Below are 18,898 nucleotides of genomic sequence, written 5' to 3'. Positions count from 1 at the left end.
TCTAATCCGGGCCCCCTACCTTCTCCAGGTTCCCCCGTCCCGTCTTCTCAGCTCCTTGGGGCTCGGCTCCACAGCGCCCCCACCCTGACCGAGTTTTACCAGACCAGGCATGAACTCCACAAGCAGTTGTCAGACCCTGTGCAGCCGTCCGCCTCCTCCTGCAGTCACTCCCCTCAGTTCAGCCGACCGGCCAACCTGGGCTCCTCCCCCACCAAGCTCCTGGGCTCCTCCCCCCGCACATCCGACTGGCTGCAGAAGTCGCCGCTGCCTACGATCATTGGCTCCCCGACTAAGGTGAGCGCAGATGTTCGTAAGTGTGCAGATGATCAATACCAAGTGTACTTGCATGTCAGTTTTTACAGTTTTCATATTTCTTCCATTCAGACCATTTCAGCACCATTCAAGATCCCCAAAACGCAGGCGTCCTGTAACTTGATGGCACTGGCGGCCAGTCCTGTGCCCAGCAAGACGCTGGCAGATGCCCGGGATATCTGTGCCCACCACTGCAGCCCGTACCTCGCTGGACGCCCAGCGGCCCCTGAGGCCACTAGGACCTTTGGCAGGTGAGCCTCACTGGAAGAAATGTCTCTTCTGTCTGTTCGCTTCACTTGTTCCTGACTTTTCCTTTGCACCCAACAGCTGCCACCTTAATCAATGTTCTACTGATAAACTAATGTCCATTGGTCTGGTTCAGTCACTATGGTTCATCTGCAATATAATGGAGATGATGCTATTCAGTTTTAACATAAAGTATTTATTGTGCAATGTAGTGGCTACAAGAGTCCCGGAGATGTCATTTAATTTACTTTCTTGCTTCTTCGTGTATTTTTCTGTGTTCAATGGCGGGAGCCAGTTTCACACTCACTTAGCCTAAGATGCATTTCTGCGCACATAAAAACACATTTCTGGATCCAACTCTCTTGGCATAAAGAATGAAGGCATTTGTAGAAATTAGGACGTTTGTGTTATTTTCCAGGTTTTGACATGCTTCAGACCCATCATGTATCACTCAGGCTGTGTATATTCGCATGCATGTAGAGCAAGAGAGCATGAGCTTGGTGCACCGCTTTGTGTTATTTGACCCCCCTCCGTCTGTCCTCCACCATACGACGTCACTCTGTCCGCTGTTTGACATTGCACTGACGTTATCCGTGCTTTTCCCTGAAAGGTCTGTGAGCACGGGTCGTCTGTCTGAGCCGCCAATCAGAATCTCCCTGGGTGGACAGGCCTATCAGGGCAGCAATGACAGCTTGAACACCGAGCGACCCATGGACACAGGTAGGGTACACTGCTGCACACACAATGGACAGTTTACCAGTTTGCCCTCTGTCACTTAGTCAACATGAGACATCCCTAATGTTGTCTGTATTCTTCAATGTCAGATATTTGAGACAGTGTACTTTTTTTAAATAACTATGAGGCCTCATTTAAACTACGCAAGTATATATGAGAGAATGAAAACGATCACGTTTCCTCTTCCCAAAGCCCCTGCAGGTCCCAGCGGGCTGATTCACTGTGGGTCAGCGAGTCCTCGCACTGTCCTTTTCACCGTGGGTTCACCGCCCAACAGCAGCACTCCTCCTACCTGCAGCCACCTGGGCACACGACCACGCACCACCTCAGGTGAGGGCCCGTCCCCTGAGATGAACAGTTAGAAGCAGTTCTGAGTGGAGGTGTTTGTTAATAGTACTGATCTCACGATCCTCCGCCTTCTCGACCCATCCTTGTCTTAGTGGGCTCCAACAGTTCGGCCGGCTCCCTGTGCTCCACCAGCGGTCGGGCCTATGTGGGATCTCCTCCAGGCATGGCTCTGGGCTCCTCTCCCCCAGGAGGTTTTGGGGGGGGGCAGGTTGTCCCTGGGAATGATGGGGCACCCAGCAGCCTGCGCTATGTTCCCTATGGGACCTCCCCTCCCAGCTTGGAGGGATTCATCACATTCGAAGCGCCGGAGCTGCCTGAGGAGACCCTCATGGAGGTGAGGGAGTGTGAGGGGTCAAATGTTTGTTGTCTAATTCTCATTGTTTCCCAGGAAAACGGATCAATCGGACGACTTCCTGTCCCACTGGTATCCTCTTTTAATCTCCTTTTTGTGTTTGTTTTTTTACGTTTACCCTTTTCTCCGGTTCCAGCGTGAGCATACAGATACCCTGATGCACCTACGGATGATGCTCTCCTTCACTGACTGCGTCCTGGAGATGGCGGCAGTGCGAGCTGGAGGGACGGAGCTCGGCGTGTCGGCCGCCTCCCTCTACCCCCCCCAGGACAGCGTGGTCGTGGACCAGATCAGCCAGCTCAGTAAAGAGTGGGGGTAAGGAATGGCTTCAGTCTAGCTTGACCCTCCGATAATCTCTCTAATATCATGTTATATGATGCAGTCTGAGGAGGCTCTTTGTTCAATTACTGCAGTGTTTCATCTACTCTGGTTGTGCTGCCCCCTACAGGCAGGTGGAGCAGCTGGTGCTGTACATGAAGGCAGCTCAGCTCCTGGCGTCCTCTCTCCACATGGCCAAGGCTCAGATTAAATCGGCCAAACTCAATCCCTCCACTGCTGTCAAACAGGGTAAGGACATTTCATTTCCCCTTAACCGGTGACCAGTGTGTTAAACTGGAACCTGTGGGTGAGGGAAGAGACATGAAATCTGTTGTTAAGACACTGTAGTTATGGACAACGTCCCTGTGTCTGTTTGCTTCTTATTTACTGCCCATTTAAACTCTGTAACTTTCAAATCTAAGTTTATGTAAAAGCTATACTCATTCCCTCTCTGTGTCTTCTCTCAGTGGTGAAGAGTTTGAATGAGCGTTACAAAAGCTGCATATCCCTCTGCCGGCGGCTGACCGACAAACTCAACCACTTCTTCTCCGATAAGCAGCGCTTTGTAGACGAAATCAACAGCGTCACCGCGGAGAAGCTCATCTACAACCACGCTGTGGAGATTGTGAGTGTCACACCCAAAGTGCAGAAATAACAAAGTCTTCAGGGGTTACAGAGACACAACAAGGATTTTGGTCTGATAATGAGTCTTGTCATTTCCACCAGGTTTTTAAAGCGGCGGGTTCAGTAAAGTGCAGCTCTAATCGTGTGTGTGTGTGTGTGTGTGTGTGTGTCAGGTTCAGTCAGCAGCTCTGGATGAGATGTTCAAGCAGACAGAAGACATAGCCTACCGCTACAGCAAGGCCGCCATGCTGCTGGACGGCCTGTCCAAGATCCTACATGACCCTACTGACGTTGAGAACGTGGTCAAGTGTGAGTGCACACTCTGACACACACACACATACTCACGCACAGTTCTACACAATAGGCATCATTGCAGGAACCACTCGCATGATCAGATTGGTTCTTTAAGGCAGCGGTCCTAAACCTTTTTTACGCCACAAACCGGTTTCGTTTAAGACAATATTTTCACGGACCGGCCTTCACGGTGTGACTTAATAAACCTCTTGACACGTGTGGTACTGGGCCACGGCCCGGTGGTTGGGGAGCGCTGCTTTAAGGGACAGATTTGGTGGCATCTAGCGATGTTTTCCCACTGGAAATGTGTGTGTGTCGAGGTGAGGCCTGGTGGGTTCTCAGGTCGCATGAGGACATGTTGTCCCAGCGTGCCGCCCCTTGACTTGGGCCTCGCAGCTCACCTTCTCCCAAAGTCCGCCTGCTGGTCAGAGAGCCTTGCTGAAGCGGGACATGTAGACACAATATAAAGTTATGTTCATAATAATAGCAGTGTGTTTAAAAAGGTGAGTAAACCTCAAAATTCTTCAAATAAATTGTATTTTAATGAACACAAATGCATTGGGGACACTGCACATTCTATTTCAAAGCAAGAACATTGGAAAAAGTAATTGAATTTGATCATATTTTAAAGAAAGTCAAGAAATATAATGTTCAAAAAAATAGCAGTGTTGACATGCTTGCTGGTGTGGTTGGGGTCATTGTCTTGTTGAAACACCCATTTCAAGGACATTTCCTCTTCAGCATACGGCAACATGACTTCTTCCAGTATTCTGATGTGCTCAAACTGATCCATGATCCCTGGTATGCGATGAATAGGACCAACACCGTAGTACGAGAAACATCCCCATAGCATGATGCTTGCACCACCATGCTTCACCGTCTTCACTGTGTGCCGTGGCTTGAATTCAGTGTTTGCAGGACGTCTGACAAACTGTCTGTGGCCCTTAGACCCAAAAAGAACAATCTTACTCTCATCAGTCCACAAAAATATTACGCCATTTCTTTTTAGGCCAGTCAATGTGTTCTTCGGCATATTGTAACCGCTTCAGCACGTCTTTTTTTAACAATGGAACTTTGTGGGGGCTACTTGCTGGTAGCTTGGCTTCACATAGACGTCGTCTGATTGTTACAGTACTCACAGGCAATCTCAGATCTTCTTTGATCCTCCTGGAGCTGATCATTGGCTGAGCCTTTGCCATTTTGGTTATTCTCCGATCCATTCGAATAGTGGTTTTTCTTTTTCTTCATCGCCTTTCTGGTTTTGGCTGCCATTTCAAAGCGTTTGATTTTAGTGGAACAGCCTATTCTTTTCTGCACTTCTTTATAGGTTTTCCCCTCTTTTATTAATTTCTTAATCAAAGAGCGTTCTTCTTCTGAACAGTGTCTTGAACGACCCATTTTACTCTGTTTTTCAAGGACAAATGCACAGCCAGCATATGCAGCGTCAGTTGCCTTGATCCTTAAATAAGGGCCACCTGTTTAACACCTATTTTGTTCACATAATCAATGACCTCACTAATTGAACTCGGCACTGCTATTTTTTTTAACATGCCCCTTTCAGTAAATTACTCAGTTTCTGGGTCCGTTGGTTTTCTATACCTTTACTAAACCTTCTAGAAACTTACTTGCAGTGTAGAAGTCGAAATTCTAACTAAAACAGTGATTTATCTTGCTAGTGATGTGGGACTGCTATTATTTTGAACACAACTGAAACGAGCCATTTACAAGAACCATGAGCCGCCAAGAGAGTTTGCAGGACCAGCAGACCTGGATCCTGATCCTTGTGTTTGACTTGCTTTGACTTTGTTTTCACAACCTCTTTTTGACATGCTGTTGGCTTGTGTGTTTTCCCTGCAGACAAAGCCAGCGTGGACCGCAGGATCTCAGCCCTCTGCTACTGCACTGTCACGCTCTACGAGTAGCCACACACACATATATACGCACACAGGGACCAAGTCCTCAGAATATTGACAACCATCCTCTCGAAGCCTCCGGTCCTTCCTGTAGCAGTTGAAGCACTTTTCATTTGAATCTGTATTTATCGTCATACTGGCTGCATCACGGACTGAACTGTGACAAGCGACTGATGCTCAAATGTACAACCAAAGATGACAACGGATCGAGAGAGAAAAAACAACAAAGGCTGAAGCCCGATGTGCACTTTCACGTGCATTTTTCTTCAGACGCTATATTGGTGGAAAACCATCTGATCAACATGTATAAACGAAAAACTAATATCCATTTTTCAAGATATCATATGTTTTTTTTACCAGAAGATGGACAGGACTATGACATGAAGATCCTGCTTACTATGTGATATCCGTGGTTATTTACTGTGTTTAGTTTGTCATTGTTCTTTATTTATTGGTTCAGAAGAACTTGGGTGTTTGAGTCTGCTGCCTGTCTTGAAAACCTCAAGTATTGGAGTTGAAGGAATTGGAAGAAACTAGCAAAGGGCTTACTGCCAATCAGAAACAAACTCTTGTTACAGAAACTAGACGCCATGTGAGCAAAGGAACTTGTTGTTTATTTTTTTCTTGTGTTAGCTCAAGCACTTTATTGTGGATTGAGAGGAAGAGAAGTGTTTCTGTAGGCGTTCTTAACAGGGGAAGGTTTTTCTAATCACTCCTGCTCTGCATGCATGGTGACGCAGCCTACAGGATGCATACGTTTCCCAGAAGGCAGAGCGACCAAGGCTGCCGATCAACTTGGTATTTGATAGAACCCTGTTTCTCTTTTTAGCTGATTGAATTTCATATATTTAAAGGGGCATTCCACTGATTTTAAAGTAAGGATATTCATCCGCTTGCGCTACTTCAAATTTGACCTTTCTTTTATCTAATTAAAAAACAGTTCTCCAACTTAATGGAGTTTAAATTGGTGGAATATCCCTTTAATTTGAGCCGTAGTACTTGATTAATTTGATTGCAGGAATTTTAAGGCGTCCCTTTTATTTAACATTGACATGTTAGATGCAGTTGCTCTCAAACATCACACTAACATAATTTATATATGTTAAAAAAAAAACATTTGACAGAGCAGGGGAGCTTTGATTGGCTTTTATTAACATGATTTGCAAGGTAGATTTGAAGTGACTGTCTCACTCTGCTCACATTTGTCACAAGATTCAGAAGACAACCAATCGGCGTCCACCTTAAACCTGATGGAGATAATTGTAAAACTGAAAGGTCATATTACTTGACAAGTTACCTTAACAATGAGTTGAATTTTACTAAAAAAATACTACAGCTTTTTATGTTCTGTCAGTATCTGTAACTAATCTTTTTTTTTCTTCTTTTTTTACAAAACTTGATGTTTGCAAACTTGTATATATTTGTATGTCATGATTCCATGCCCCTCTTTTTGGAGGGAAGTGTGCGTGTGCGTGTGCGTGTGTGTGTGTGTGGGGTCACAGTTTGAGTTTTGGGGGTGTCGATGATACCATCAGATGGCCTGCCTGTCAGTCAAGAGCACAAATCTTTACATGTACATAGATGAATTTGATACATTTTAGTTATGTCTGCCAAGGGTTTGATACGGAATCGATTCTGGCACAACCGGGGGTCTGTGCCAAAGCATAACAAATACAACTTGTGGCAGCTCCAGAACTTCACCAAGAACCCTTTCTGCCGGGACTGTTCATCGTTGCGATCAAGATACTTGCTTTGTGGCTCTCGTGAGGTTTTCTGGAATGAGCGCGATCTCTCTTCAGGTGTCAAACTCAATCTCCACAAAATTTCCTGATCCCCGATTTGTCACAATCTGCACTGCCTTGCATCCACTCTGTCTCCCCTCAAGGTCGTCTGCCGAGCTCCCAACAGTGTGTGTACCATCTGTATGTATGAGTGTGTATATAGACACACGTGCACTTGCCAGGTGTGCATTAAGGCCAGTAGTATACAGTCATTGACGGAAAAGGAGGTGCCTTCTTCTTGTGAAAGTAGACGGAGGCCTACTCCTTTTGTACAGGTGTGAATACATTCTTTTCCGTGTACAGATGTTTATAAATGCATTCACAGGCACCCGGTGGTCCCTGGGCCTGTTCTTCTGATGTACTGTTGTTTTTCTGAGACGTATCTGGGTGACCGTTTCCCCCTCGTCCTCGTCATGAGCCCTCTGAACCACACAAAGCCTTTTACTGCACACGGAGTGAAGAGGGACGAATAAAGCTGATGGAAACCCGCCTGAATCTTTGCTCTGCACCATTCTTTTTGTCCATGGACTGCTTTGGATGAAGCGTGGGTGCCGAGTCGGCGTCTTACCCTGTAGAACCTCTAGAGTCTTGAATGTACGTACCCTGTTGTTCTACGCTTCTCCGGCTTGATCTGAATGCATTTTGAAGTCACAACCATGATAATGCAACTCTTTCCAAGCATCGGTTTTTAAAAGAGAAATGTCAATGTAATACCCGTGTCCCTCACCAAGGGGTGTCTGTCTTTGTTCTTTTATGGAACACAAATACAGTCTTTGTTATTAAAAAGAGAAAACAATAAATGGTCTTTCTGTGGTTTATTCTATTTTTACGAAGTTTGGAATAGAAGGACCATTTCATATTTCTACCCTCTCCCCTTTCTGTTCATGGCTACACCACCACGTTACAGTCACAGGCAGCTGACACTTGTAGCAACACGAGCCGTTGGATCTGGTTCATGACCTCAGTGCTACTAACAGTCAACAAGAAAACCACTTCCCCTAATGCTAACTGTCAATCACGCAAACCTTAGCTGAGATTGAAAATAGAGCATTTTCAACACATAATAATAATGTTATTCCTTATTATAATTAATAAATTGATAAGTAAACAAAAAATAAATGACAAAGAATGAATGAATAGGAAATAATATATACAATTATGATACAAATTGAATGATAATGCAAAGCAATAATAATTACCCCCTGTAAACTATATTTCAGAGAAATCTCTTACTCAAACTTATTAATAAAGAATACATTTCCAAAGACTAATCTGACTTAAAAATGACAGTACACCAGGTACTACAGTACGTTAAAGTCCAACACAATTTAGTATATCAATATCAGTACATCCTAATGTAGATTTTTTTTTATTAAAGCCCTTTAAACTTTCATAAACTAGCTATCTTCCCTATTGCCACTGCAATCTGATATCCACTGCATTTTTGCACTTTATTGTTTAATTTCCTAAATTAATACGCTCTGCTGTTTTGTTGTATATATTGACTATTTTTCATCCCTGATATGTTTGTGTCTTCTATGTATGTAACTTTGTGTGCTACTGTGACAAACACATTTTCCCTTGGGGATGAATAAAGTATACATCTCTCTCTATCGATTGTTCATATCACAAATAAAAGGAAACAGCCCACTGTCACAGAATAACCTTAATTTAGATTAATAGCAGAGCAGATGACCTTTGAGTGTCAGTCATACAGTGTCAGGATCTTCTATCTTCCCTCTGAATTTAGATTTTAATTAAAAGGATTCCATTGTCACAGACTCATTTCACTGCAGATTGATAGCAGACCACCTCAGAGTGTAAACCAAAGAATATCAGGATATTCTGATGTATACTTCAGTATTAGAGCCCTTTAAAATCTTCCCTCTAACTTCAGATCAGAATTAAAAGAAAATGACGTATTGTCACAAACTAATTTCATATCAGATTAATAGCAGAACATCAAGTGTCATTCAGAGAATATCAGGACATCTGGATGTAGAATTGAAACATTAAAGCCCTTTAAAAATAAGAAATTAAGTAAAATGTGGGAGGATTAAAAACAATTAAAAGAAAACATCAAAGAGCAACTAATCTGAACTGAACTGAGATCAAATAAAACACAGCAATCAACATGGGGAAACCCATCAGGTCTGTGTGAATGTGGCGTAGAAGAGGAAACAGTTGAATATGCTATCTGTCACTGCCAGAAGTGTGAAACACAGAGGAAAGCTAAAGGATTAATTAAAGAATTGTAGGTGGGAGTAATGAATTTGTAGAAATGATGTAGCATTGAGGAAGGAAAATGCTAAATGTAATTTCTTAAAACAAAATCTATATATTTATTATTATTATTATGTATTTATTTTTTATTTATTTATTTTTATTTATTTTTTAGTCCCTATTCTAAGGGAATATGGACTTTGCCTCACTCTCCAGGACAGTAGGTGGCGGCAATGCACCTTTAACGATAGTTGCCGCCCTCTATTTAACTAAACGAAGAAGAAGGAGGAGGAGGAGGAGCTACTCGCGTCAACAGTAACACTAGTTTGTCTAAAGCTGGTAGGAGCGAGCGATCTGAGGTAAAACTGGAACTTACAACCGCTGTTATTCAGGTGTTATCACTGTTTATTTTAAAGTAGGCTGGTTAGCGTTTGTCAACTAGAATTCATGTGGTCATACGCTCAATAACTTCACAGGTGACGATAGTAACGTACAGTTCGGATAGTGCTAACTAATGTTTGTACCGATAGATAACTTTAAGGTTACTGTATTTATACATTGCTTAACAGTAAAGGACATCTAACGCTATCTAGATATGTGTGGAGTGTCATTGGCGAATCAGCTGCTGGCTCTTCGGTGTTCATAACGCTGACAGAAAGTTAGCTGTAGCCCTGGCGGTATGGTGTGTTAGCCCCGGCTGTAGAGTGTGTTAGCCCCGGCTGTAGAGTGTGTTAGCCCCGGCTGTAGAGTGTGTTAGCCCCGGCTGTAGAGTGTGTTAGCCCTGGCTGTAGCTCTCGTTAGCCATTTTAAGAGAATTATGTTAAATCAACCTGAAAGGTGTTGTTTGCATCAAGGGAATTCAACGGGTAATGTTGACTGTTTAGCATTTTTTTAGTCAAGATGTCCCGAGAACAGCTGGCTATACAGCGGGCCAGGAAGTCCTTCCAGACGGGGAAGACCAAGCCTCTGGAGTTCAGAATCCACCAGCTGAAGAGCCTTCTGCGCTTCATCTCAGAGAGACAGAGGGACATAGCAGATGCTGCCAAGCGGGACCTCGGCAAGGTGGGACACTTGCACTCAATTTTTGCAGAAGTGTGCAGTCACGGTTTAATTTAATTTGTGCAGATAAAATATCCAGAAAAGTATGCATCATTTTACAACTAGTTTGCTCTGTACTCTGCATTAAAAAGACAATATTAACTCAAGTCTCATTATCATCTGCAAAGTCCCCTGTTAATTATGTGCTGATTACTCCCTGCTGTATTAGACTTGATTAATGTAAGAATGGCCACTAACAAAGCACCACTAATTGAGTGATAAACGCATTTCCCTATAAATTCTTCACAATAAAAGTACCCCTTATTTTATATTTATTTTATATCTTTTATTTTGAAGCAAAACAAATCATGAAATGTTGGGCTTTTCATCAGCAGTAACTTAACAGGACTCAGACAGTAGACCTCAGCCTCCCGTTTCCACCCGCGTGGGGAAGTTGATGGAGACCTGCATTTGAAAAGAACTGTGCGGATTGTGCCCAGATGCCACCACACCTCACCGTGATCCCAACTCTATGCGAGCCAAGCCACCTCGGCATATGGTCTGTCTGATGGGATCCCAATGCGAGCAAAATCCCATGACAAAAGTTGTTTTGAAAAGAAACCTTTTGAGGCAAATTGTGGTGCATATAGAGTCACTGATCAATGTATTTGTGGGCGACAGATTAATAAACGTGAATTTGAATGAACTAACATACAAACTGTGAATGAGCACTGTATTTTGTCCCTCCTTACGCTTTCAGAGTGAACATGGGACCCAGCTGTTTGAGACACTGGGACTGGAAGGAGAGATCAATCTGGCTATCAGGAAACTGGCAGAGTGGGCGTCTCCTCGGCCGGTAGAGAAGAGCCTCCTCACCATATCTGATGAGGTTTATGTGCAGCCGGAGCCTCTGGGGGTGGTGCTCATCATCGGGACCTGGAACTACCCGTGGGCTATCACCCTCCAGCCGCTGGTCGGAGCTATTGCTGCTGGTAATACACACCCATACGTATGTGCAGATAGGGGTGCTGGTCTTATTACGTGTGCATAGCACACAGGGTACACCTGTAGCTAGAGGGGCTACAGGTGTACCCTTGATGCATTGCAACGTATACAATCGTTCAACAATCGTACTGGAGCAAGCACATCACCGGAGGAGCATACATATTAATTTCTGCGCTGACAGAAGATGGACGATGGACAGAAGAGGAGGAATAAATGAATGAGTCTATAAGAATGAAGAACACGGATAGTATCAGAAATGTTATTTATTTTATTGACGTTTTAGATTTGTTTCCACTAAATACACAAAGAGGGATTGAATATGTGTCTTGTTTGGCATCTTTAATAGGTGTATCACCTTAGTGTGGGTTAAAACTGTTCGGTAACCGTAGACCAGCAAAACACATTACATACATGCGAGCAGCTTGACTCCTTGTCGTTCAGTGCCTGTGCATCAGGTATCATAAAATCGGCAGCAGAATATGCTCTCGAATAAACTAGAAACGTTATCAAAAAAAATTATTAGCGTCATTAGTTTTTCCTTTCATTGGCAACAGGCGTGTTTCTTCTTTACTACATAAGTGCTGAATGGTGTGATCAAAGCAACCGTGAAGGGAACATTTCGCGCGCAGGATTCAATACATAGTCGATGCAAGGACGTGAATTTGCATCAGCCATGGCTGATGAAAAGTGACACAAACTAAAGGCAGGCAGAAATGGTCTTTGCGTTCGGCGTGGACACAGCATAACAATTGTCACCGCTCACATTTCTTCTCTCTTTCATCTCTTAGGTAACGCAGCAGTAATAAAGCCATCCGAGGTCAGCTCCCACTCCGCCAAGGTCATGGAGGAACTTCTCCCTCAGTATTTAGACAAAGTGAGCCTCCTGATTGGATCGAAAGGATTTATCTCTTTACACATCTGTGAATGTACATGGAGTTTTCATGACTGTGTATTTTCCACCTAGGATCTGTACCCAGTGGTGACGGGCGGAGTGCCGGAGACCCAGGAGCTGCTGGAGCAAAGATTTGATCATATTTTCTACACAGGAAGCAGCGCAGTGGGTAAACTGGTGATGGCGGCTGCGGCTCGCCACCTCACCCCGGTGACCCTGGAGCTGGGAGGGAAGAGCCCCTGCTACATCGACAAGAACTGTGACATTCGTGTCGCATGCCGGTCAGTCCTGACTGTAAAATGTATCACAAAAATGTTGCCGTTACCTGAACTCTAGAAAATACAAAAACAGTACAATTCACAGCAGTTGGGGGAGCTACGGCAACGTAAAAGTCCACCTTCAAGGTTTGAGGCTCTTTCATTGTGTTTTTTCTTCTTTCAATACAGACGCATCACTTGGGGAAAGTTTGTCAACTGTGGCCAGACATGCATTGCTCCAGACTTCATCCTGTGTGAAGCCTCCATCCAGAGCCAAGTAGTAGAAGAGATCAAGAAGTGCATCAAGGTTGGTCTACTATCAGGATTGTAAGATATTATCGAATGGGAAGCTTATAAATCATCTAACGACAAAGCAAGACATTTCTCAAGAGCTCATGTGATCTCCTAGGTGGGTGTAATGCTGGCACCCCGTGGTGTGTACATCCCGCAGCGGGCAGACAGTAGCTCATTGACTGCGCTTCTCTTTTGGCGCTGTTCCTGTAGTGCTAGCATGGGCGCTGGAAGTATGGGGGCCACGGGGCCACTGGCCCTCCTACATTACTACAATCCTTCCAGTCCGGCCAGTGCGTGTGTAAACCGGAGGCTGTCACAAATGTTTTTTACTCAGAGTTGCTCTCATTTGAATCTGTGCAGCCCACTGTCTGCGCGTCAAACCACCAACTTCATTGTCAGGACTGAGCTCTGCAGCACTCTGCAAGGACGCCTGAGGCGGTCGGGTCATGTAACTTAACATTCTGATGAACGGTGGGTGAATAATACATCATTCATAAGGAATGTAAACAAAGCAGAGCTGCTGTCCGCTTCTGCTCCACTGCAGACAGCTGAGAGTTGCTGTCCCACTTTTGCAAGAGGAACCGTGTATAACCGGTCATTCGGGTGGGTGGATGATTCATGCACACAGGCGGAGTCTCACTCATGGCCAGCATGTGTGTATCTACAGCCCACATTTCCCATCATGCAGTGCTGGGCTGAGTATTGCAGTGGCGTGCCGTGCAGTTTCGACCTAGGCCTTAAGTGCCGTCTGATATTGTTTACATAAATACACGCATGACAGGATGCTGCCTCATTAACGGACAATGCTTGTAGTTCACATAAACAAGAACCAGTCACATTTAGGTATGTAGCCAAGGGTTTATCTTGCGCCTATACTTCACTTTATTAATAAAACAACAACACGATGCAACATAGTTTGCACAAGACGGCAACTACTTTTATTCTCATTCCACACTTCACTAGAACATTTCTCCTCTCCTTACGTTTTTCCCTTCACAATAAAAGCCCCAGAAACGTACATCCGAACACTGCTTCCCAGAGAGCTGTTCAAGTACTCAATATATTATCTTACAGTTATGACAAAACATGACAAAACAATCCAACTCAACTACGGCACTAAAACACCGCACACACAAGAGCACTAGCCGATCAGAACAAATTATATTAACTACTGTAAAACTCTGGTTATAAGCAGCTATTTATTTATTTTCCAACTTTGACCAGGGAACTGATTTGTGGATTTTTCAGATTCTAAATTTAGCAGCAGTTGCAGAGACATACGGTACACAATTCACTGGAAAAATATTCCTCTCAGCATATTCTCTCAGCAGCAGCAGCCAGGAGAAGTGGGTGCCGGCGGAGAGCCAAGCAGGGTGAAAAAAAACAAACACAAAAAGCAGAAAAAGCAGTTCAGTCACCAGATGCTGTTCCCTCAATAAACACAAAGCCCATCCGCCTCTCTTCGTTAACAAACAGTTCAATGACGTGGTTGTTTAGTTTATCGGTGCGCTTCATGGACGCCAATGAGGATCTTCACTGTCAAACATGCCTAACCCTCCATGAGAAAAGGCATAAAGTAAATCAGCCACCAAGTCCGTTTCTCCTCCTCCTTTTTTTTTTATCTTTTCAGTGAGTCTTCTCCACTCCACCGCTCATGCAGGAAGAAGCTACTCTTTACATGTCTTGTTTTCATCTTAAAAAAAAAAATCACCAGCCAATGGTTGTGGGCAAATGTGTCCAGCCCTGCCTCCAGGTTATGTTATGACACAAGCCATCTTTTTCAGGTCATAATCCTCATAATTCATTTTAGTTAAAGTATACTGTGCTAAATTTTCACATGCTTTTTATTCTTATTTTATTTCCATGTTTACACAGAAGTATGGTTAAGAAAATTCTCGTGTGTGTGTTTTTGTTGTTGTTGTTGTTGTAAGTAATCTGAACATAGTTGATCTTCTATTTTACACAATGCAGGAGTTTTACACAGATAATCCAGAAACGTTTGAGGACTACGGACGCATTATAAACCAGCAGCACTTTAAGAGGCTCATGGCTCTTATGGAGGGGAGCACAGTGGCCGTTGGTGGAAACAGTGATGAATCCCAGTGCTACATAGGTACGTGTGTGGAAAGGTCACGATCTAAGAGTAAAATAGTGGAAGTGATGACGAGGGCTTTCCACAAGGGTAGCCAGCCAGTGGGGAAAATGTCAGCTAGTGGGAGCTTTGGTCGTTAAATGCCGTTATTCATATATATATATATATATATATATATATACTCACTCACTCTCATCTCACTCCCAGCTCGTCAAATACCGGCGCTTGGTCAGTGGCCCTGCGCTTTCAACGATGACTCTAGGGACCTCTAGTGTCGTTTTTGGACGTGTCGGGGACAGAATGTCAGTTTCCTCCTGTTAAATGCAAAGTATCTTTTTTAAAAGAAAGGTATTTGGTCTGTTTGTTATGTAACTGGCATTAGTGAAGTACAAAACTAAGGAAACATGACATTGACTTGGTTTCACACGAGACACAGATGGCGGTCTCCTGGGTGAAGGTCCTTCTGTTTTTTATTGGCCATTCATACCCAAAAAAGGCAGTTGTGTCGTCCCGAAAGGCTCGTCGGTTTACTGGGAAAGTGTCCGGTTTTCCAGTTGGATAGTCCAGCTGTGACTTGAAAGGTGTGTCTGAAAAGTGGGTAGCTTGTTTCTTCATGAATGAAGGCAGGTGTCGTCATCTTGGATTTAGTACAGTGAAAAGCATTCCTATTGTTACCCAGTCAAAAGGCAAAACGGCCTGTTGGTCAGTCTAATCTGCGTTGTCTTTGTCTGTCTCTCTACTCGGTGAATGATTTACACCCAGACATGTCTTTGGAGTATCACAGCATACTGTGTATGCTCTCTGGAGAAGGAATGTATGATATAAAACCTGTGTGATTAAACTATGAGGCACTTGTCCAAACAACAAGCCTATTTCTGCACAATATCAGAAGATATTTCAGAGTTATTCTTTGTTTTACAACTGGATGATTGCATGTGAGGTAGAGACATTTGATCTCGTCTGTTTTGGGTTCTGGTTTTTGTCTCGTCTGTTTTGGTAGTTGAAACGTGGTTGGGATGCATTATCCTTTTTATTTGTTGAACCACTGCCTATGAAGCCGTATCCTCACTCTTGCAGCTCCCACTGTGTTGAAGGACGTGACGGGGGAATCCAAAGTGATGAAGGAGGAGATCTTCGGGCCACTGCTGCCCATCATCACCGTTAGCGGTGTAGACGAGGCCATCCAGTTTATTAATGAGAGAGAAAAACCTCTGGTTATCTACATCTTCTCCCATGACAACAAGGTAAATGCATCACGTTCCCTTTATTCAAGTGAACATTTGATCGTATTTCCTGTCTGTGAATTTAAAACGCTATGGTATGGATACGGTAGTACCCACAGTGCTCTGTTTGATGGTCTGTTTGTATCCGATAAACAGCTGATCAAGAGGGTGGTAGCAGAGACGTCCAGTGGAGCGCTGCTGGCCAATGACTGTCTGGTGCACTACACCGTTAGCGCGCTGCCCTTTGGAGGAGTTGGTGAGTGTCTAACCGTTAAACCAACTTGCAGCTGTTTCGCCTCCGGTTTTCTATGGAAGAACAAAGCTGACGCACATTTCTATCTGACTTCTTCCATTTTTTTTTCATCCAGGGAACAGCGGCATGGGTTGTTACCACGGTCGGCACAGCTTTGACCAGCTCAGCCACCTGCGCAGCTGTCTGATCAAGCAGCTGAAGATGGAGGGAGTCAACAGCATGCGCTACCCCCCGCACACGGCCAAGAAGCTGGGCTGGGCGCGCTTCTTGTTGCTCAAGCAGGTCAACGTGTGCAGGCTGCGGCGCATGGCACTGCTGGCCGCGTTGGCCGGCGTGGCCGCCTTTGCGGTGCAGGTAAAGGAGGTAAAATACCCCAATTCGGTCACGAGAGCAGTAAAATGTTTTGCTTTGATATCGGCAGTTTTTTACTGTACACGCCTGTAGTTTCTAGGAAGTTTCCTGTAAAGAACAATTTGGTAGTAATTACAGGGGGATTGAAGTTCTGAGACATTTAAGTGAGTTTCGTTCCGTTTATAATCTGTTTTCCATCAGAACGACCAGTGCATTTTACCCACGTAAACACTGAGTCATTATTCTTTCATTATTCCACACAATGCTTGCCTGGAGACTCATTTCCTTTTCTTGCTGCAAAATGGCTAAACGAGTCTCATATCAATTGAGAGCGTAATCTAGAGTTAATTAATTAATTGAATGATACGTTGAACACAGTCTCCATTTTTCCTATAATTATTACTAAATTGCAGGAACCTTCCTATGAATGTACACCTCCAACTCTGTTTCTTTCTAGGAAACTGTGGTCTGTAGAATAAAGCATCACCATGATATATTTTTATGACGAATACATAAAATGCTATAACACAATTTAGAAGATGTTGTATGAGTATGAAAACAAATGAGATTAAGTATCATTCCCACTAATATTAAGTGTCAGATTGCTTGACTTTAAAATCCTTTCCTAAAGTCTCATGTAATGTTTTTTGCACAAAAAGCCCAAAGAAACAAAGTCTCTCTCACTCTGGGTTAGTAATGAACCAAAGAGAGACCACTGACACCGACATAAGCTTTGTTTACAACTTTTCATCAAAATATCCAATGGCTGCTAATGTTTCTGCTGGTACGACTACCGTCACCTTCAAGGGCAACGCCATCCAAGTGCCTATTAAAAAATAAAGACGCAACCAGAAGTGTGTTTGTCAGTCCTTTTTAAAGCTTTCTCCTCCTATTTTTAATCAATTTTAGTCAGTGGAGCTCTATGGTGCAGAGGAATAAGATCAGGCTTTGGATACACACACTATTAGTAACACCACTTCATTGTTGGGTTTTTAGTGTTTTCATTTGATGGCACACAGAAAAATACAGAATCCTTAAACCATATCCTTTAAACTGTTCTCATGCTAGAGGCATGATCTGCATTGTTGTGTATTTCCACAGTTACTGAGTCATTTAAAGAAAGGACTAGTGTGTAGAGTTATGTTAGAATAAATTCTGTATAATATTGTAATGCTTGTAATACAACACACAGAGTGACTTCATGCTCAGGAAGACATTATTCCATTACATATTCACCCCACACAGCAAATATTTTTGCTGCTATATGAATGCATGCACCCATTACATTAAGTCGTACTTGTGAGTCTGCTGATTTTATACTTTTATACTCTATTTACTATAGAGATCAACTAGGAACAACATAAATAACGTGCTTTTATTTTGAAAAATTGTTTTATGAAATGTCAGTGTGCTGTCCCAACACGTAGCTCAGATGGCAAATATAGAAAGATTGATGCTAAATGCAGGATATTTCAGGAGGTATCCACTTTTGAATATTTCTCCCCTGAAGCAGATGTGTTTTATGAAGATGACAAAACTCAACAAAAGGAGATGCAGATCCCCTCTTATAGATCTGCATAGCTCCACCAGAAATGACCCCTGATTTGATTGAGAGTGAGTCTTCCTGACCGGCCCCAGGTGGTTCTCTGACCCTCGATTTGGGTCACCACGGGGGGGTTTGCTCACCCTGCCTGCTCACTGCGGAGAGGCGCTTTGATTTTGCACTGAAATGACACCGACACAGAAAGCAGCAGCTGTAAGGTTTTACAGCAACAACAGGATTGGCCCAGAGAGATTGTTGCACATTCTGATGGGTTAAACTTTAAAGAGTAACCGCTCATGGCCAGCTGATTGTAGAAGCAGGAAAGTGAGACGGAGCGAGAATGTGAACGGATGAGAGCGTGAAGAGTCCTCCTGACTGAACGTCTGCACTTAACTTGTGTCTCAGAAAGCCCATTTGTTGACTAGTACACCTCAGGAAATACTATCTGAAAGCCTGAAGATGTAATTGACTTCTTCTTGTGCACTAGCAGCCGGTCCTCTCTCTATCTCTCTATCTATCAGATTGTCTGGGTGATTCATAATTATAAGTTGTTGCGCAGGGCCTCATAAACTGTTTAAGAGCCAATGTGGTGGTGGGAATACATGTGCTATGCTGTGTGTACACTGGGGGGCGCTGTGCTGATGTCCTGGGTTCAGGCGTATAGGAAACTAGATCCCCGATGTTTGTCAGGTGTTTGACCCCGGAAGGGCAAAGGGTTTCGGGTAAATAAATAATTGTATTTAAGCATAGCAAGTTTAGTTTGTTAAACGTTGTCTTGGCCTGTAGTTATTCTAATGGTCCAAA

General features: G+C 43.7%; 2 protein-coding genes across 2 annotated transcripts in view; both read left to right on the top strand.

Annotated features, from left to right (window-relative positions):
• The window catches only part of ulk2 (unc-51 like autophagy activating kinase 2), a gene marked incomplete at its 5' end in the record, with an annotated part of 35,310 nt that extends 27,603 nt beyond the window's left edge, over window positions 1–7,707 (top strand). The window contains 10 exons of the mRNA XM_079225484.1: window positions 29–294; window positions 385–563; window positions 1,169–1,278; window positions 1,495–1,623; window positions 1,734–1,975; window positions 2,130–2,308; window positions 2,442–2,560; window positions 2,779–2,936; window positions 3,109–3,244; window positions 5,087–7,707. Coding sequence (XP_079081610.1) covers window positions 29–294; window positions 385–563; window positions 1,169–1,278; window positions 1,495–1,623; window positions 1,734–1,975; window positions 2,130–2,308; window positions 2,442–2,560; window positions 2,779–2,936; window positions 3,109–3,244; window positions 5,087–5,151 — 1,583 coding nt within the window. The 3' untranslated portion in view covers window positions 5,152–7,707. The remainder of the gene's footprint in view (window positions 1–28; window positions 295–384; window positions 564–1,168; window positions 1,279–1,494; window positions 1,624–1,733; window positions 1,976–2,129; window positions 2,309–2,441; window positions 2,561–2,778; window positions 2,937–3,108; window positions 3,245–5,086) is intronic.
• Window positions 7,708–9,459: 1,752 nt separating this feature from the next.
• LOC306742438 (aldehyde dehydrogenase family 3 member A2-like) lies at window positions 9,460–17,395 on the top strand. The gene is made up of 10 exons (XM_079224824.1): window positions 9,460–9,505; window positions 10,042–10,208; window positions 10,945–11,176; window positions 11,978–12,063; window positions 12,154–12,362; window positions 12,528–12,645; window positions 14,604–14,745; window positions 15,802–15,968; window positions 16,104–16,203; window positions 16,316–17,395. The coding sequence occupies exons 2-10, from the start codon at window positions 10,047–10,049 to the stop codon at window positions 16,642–16,644; spliced, it is 1,545 nt and encodes a 514-aa protein (XP_079080950.1). The 5' UTR covers window positions 9,460–9,505; window positions 10,042–10,046; the 3' UTR covers window positions 16,645–17,395.
• The last annotated feature ends 1,503 nt before the right edge of the window (window positions 17,396–18,898 follow it).

This window comes from Taurulus bubalis (assembly GCF_910589615.1).
Source record: "Taurulus bubalis genome assembly, chromosome: 10".
NCBI classification, from domain to species: Eukaryota; Metazoa; Chordata; class Actinopteri; order Perciformes; family Cottidae; genus Taurulus; species Taurulus bubalis.
The sequence above is the reverse complement of the archived record's forward strand: the minus strand, read 5'-3'. Positions and strand labels throughout refer to the sequence as shown.

Excerpts from the sequence above, each read along its gene's own strand:
- LOC306742438 (XM_079224824.1), top strand. The coding sequence starts at position 10,047 with ATGTCCCGAGAACAGCTGGCTATACAGCGGGCCAGGAAGTCCTTCCAG. Across the intron at positions 10,209-10,944 it reads CCAAGCGGGACCTCGGCAAG|AGTGAACATGGGACCCAGCT; the intron begins GTGGGACACTTG and ends TTACGCTTTCAG. Across the intron at positions 15,969-16,103 it reads TCTTCTCCCATGACAACAAG|CTGATCAAGAGGGTGGTAGC; the intron begins GTAAATGCATCA and ends TCCGATAAACAG.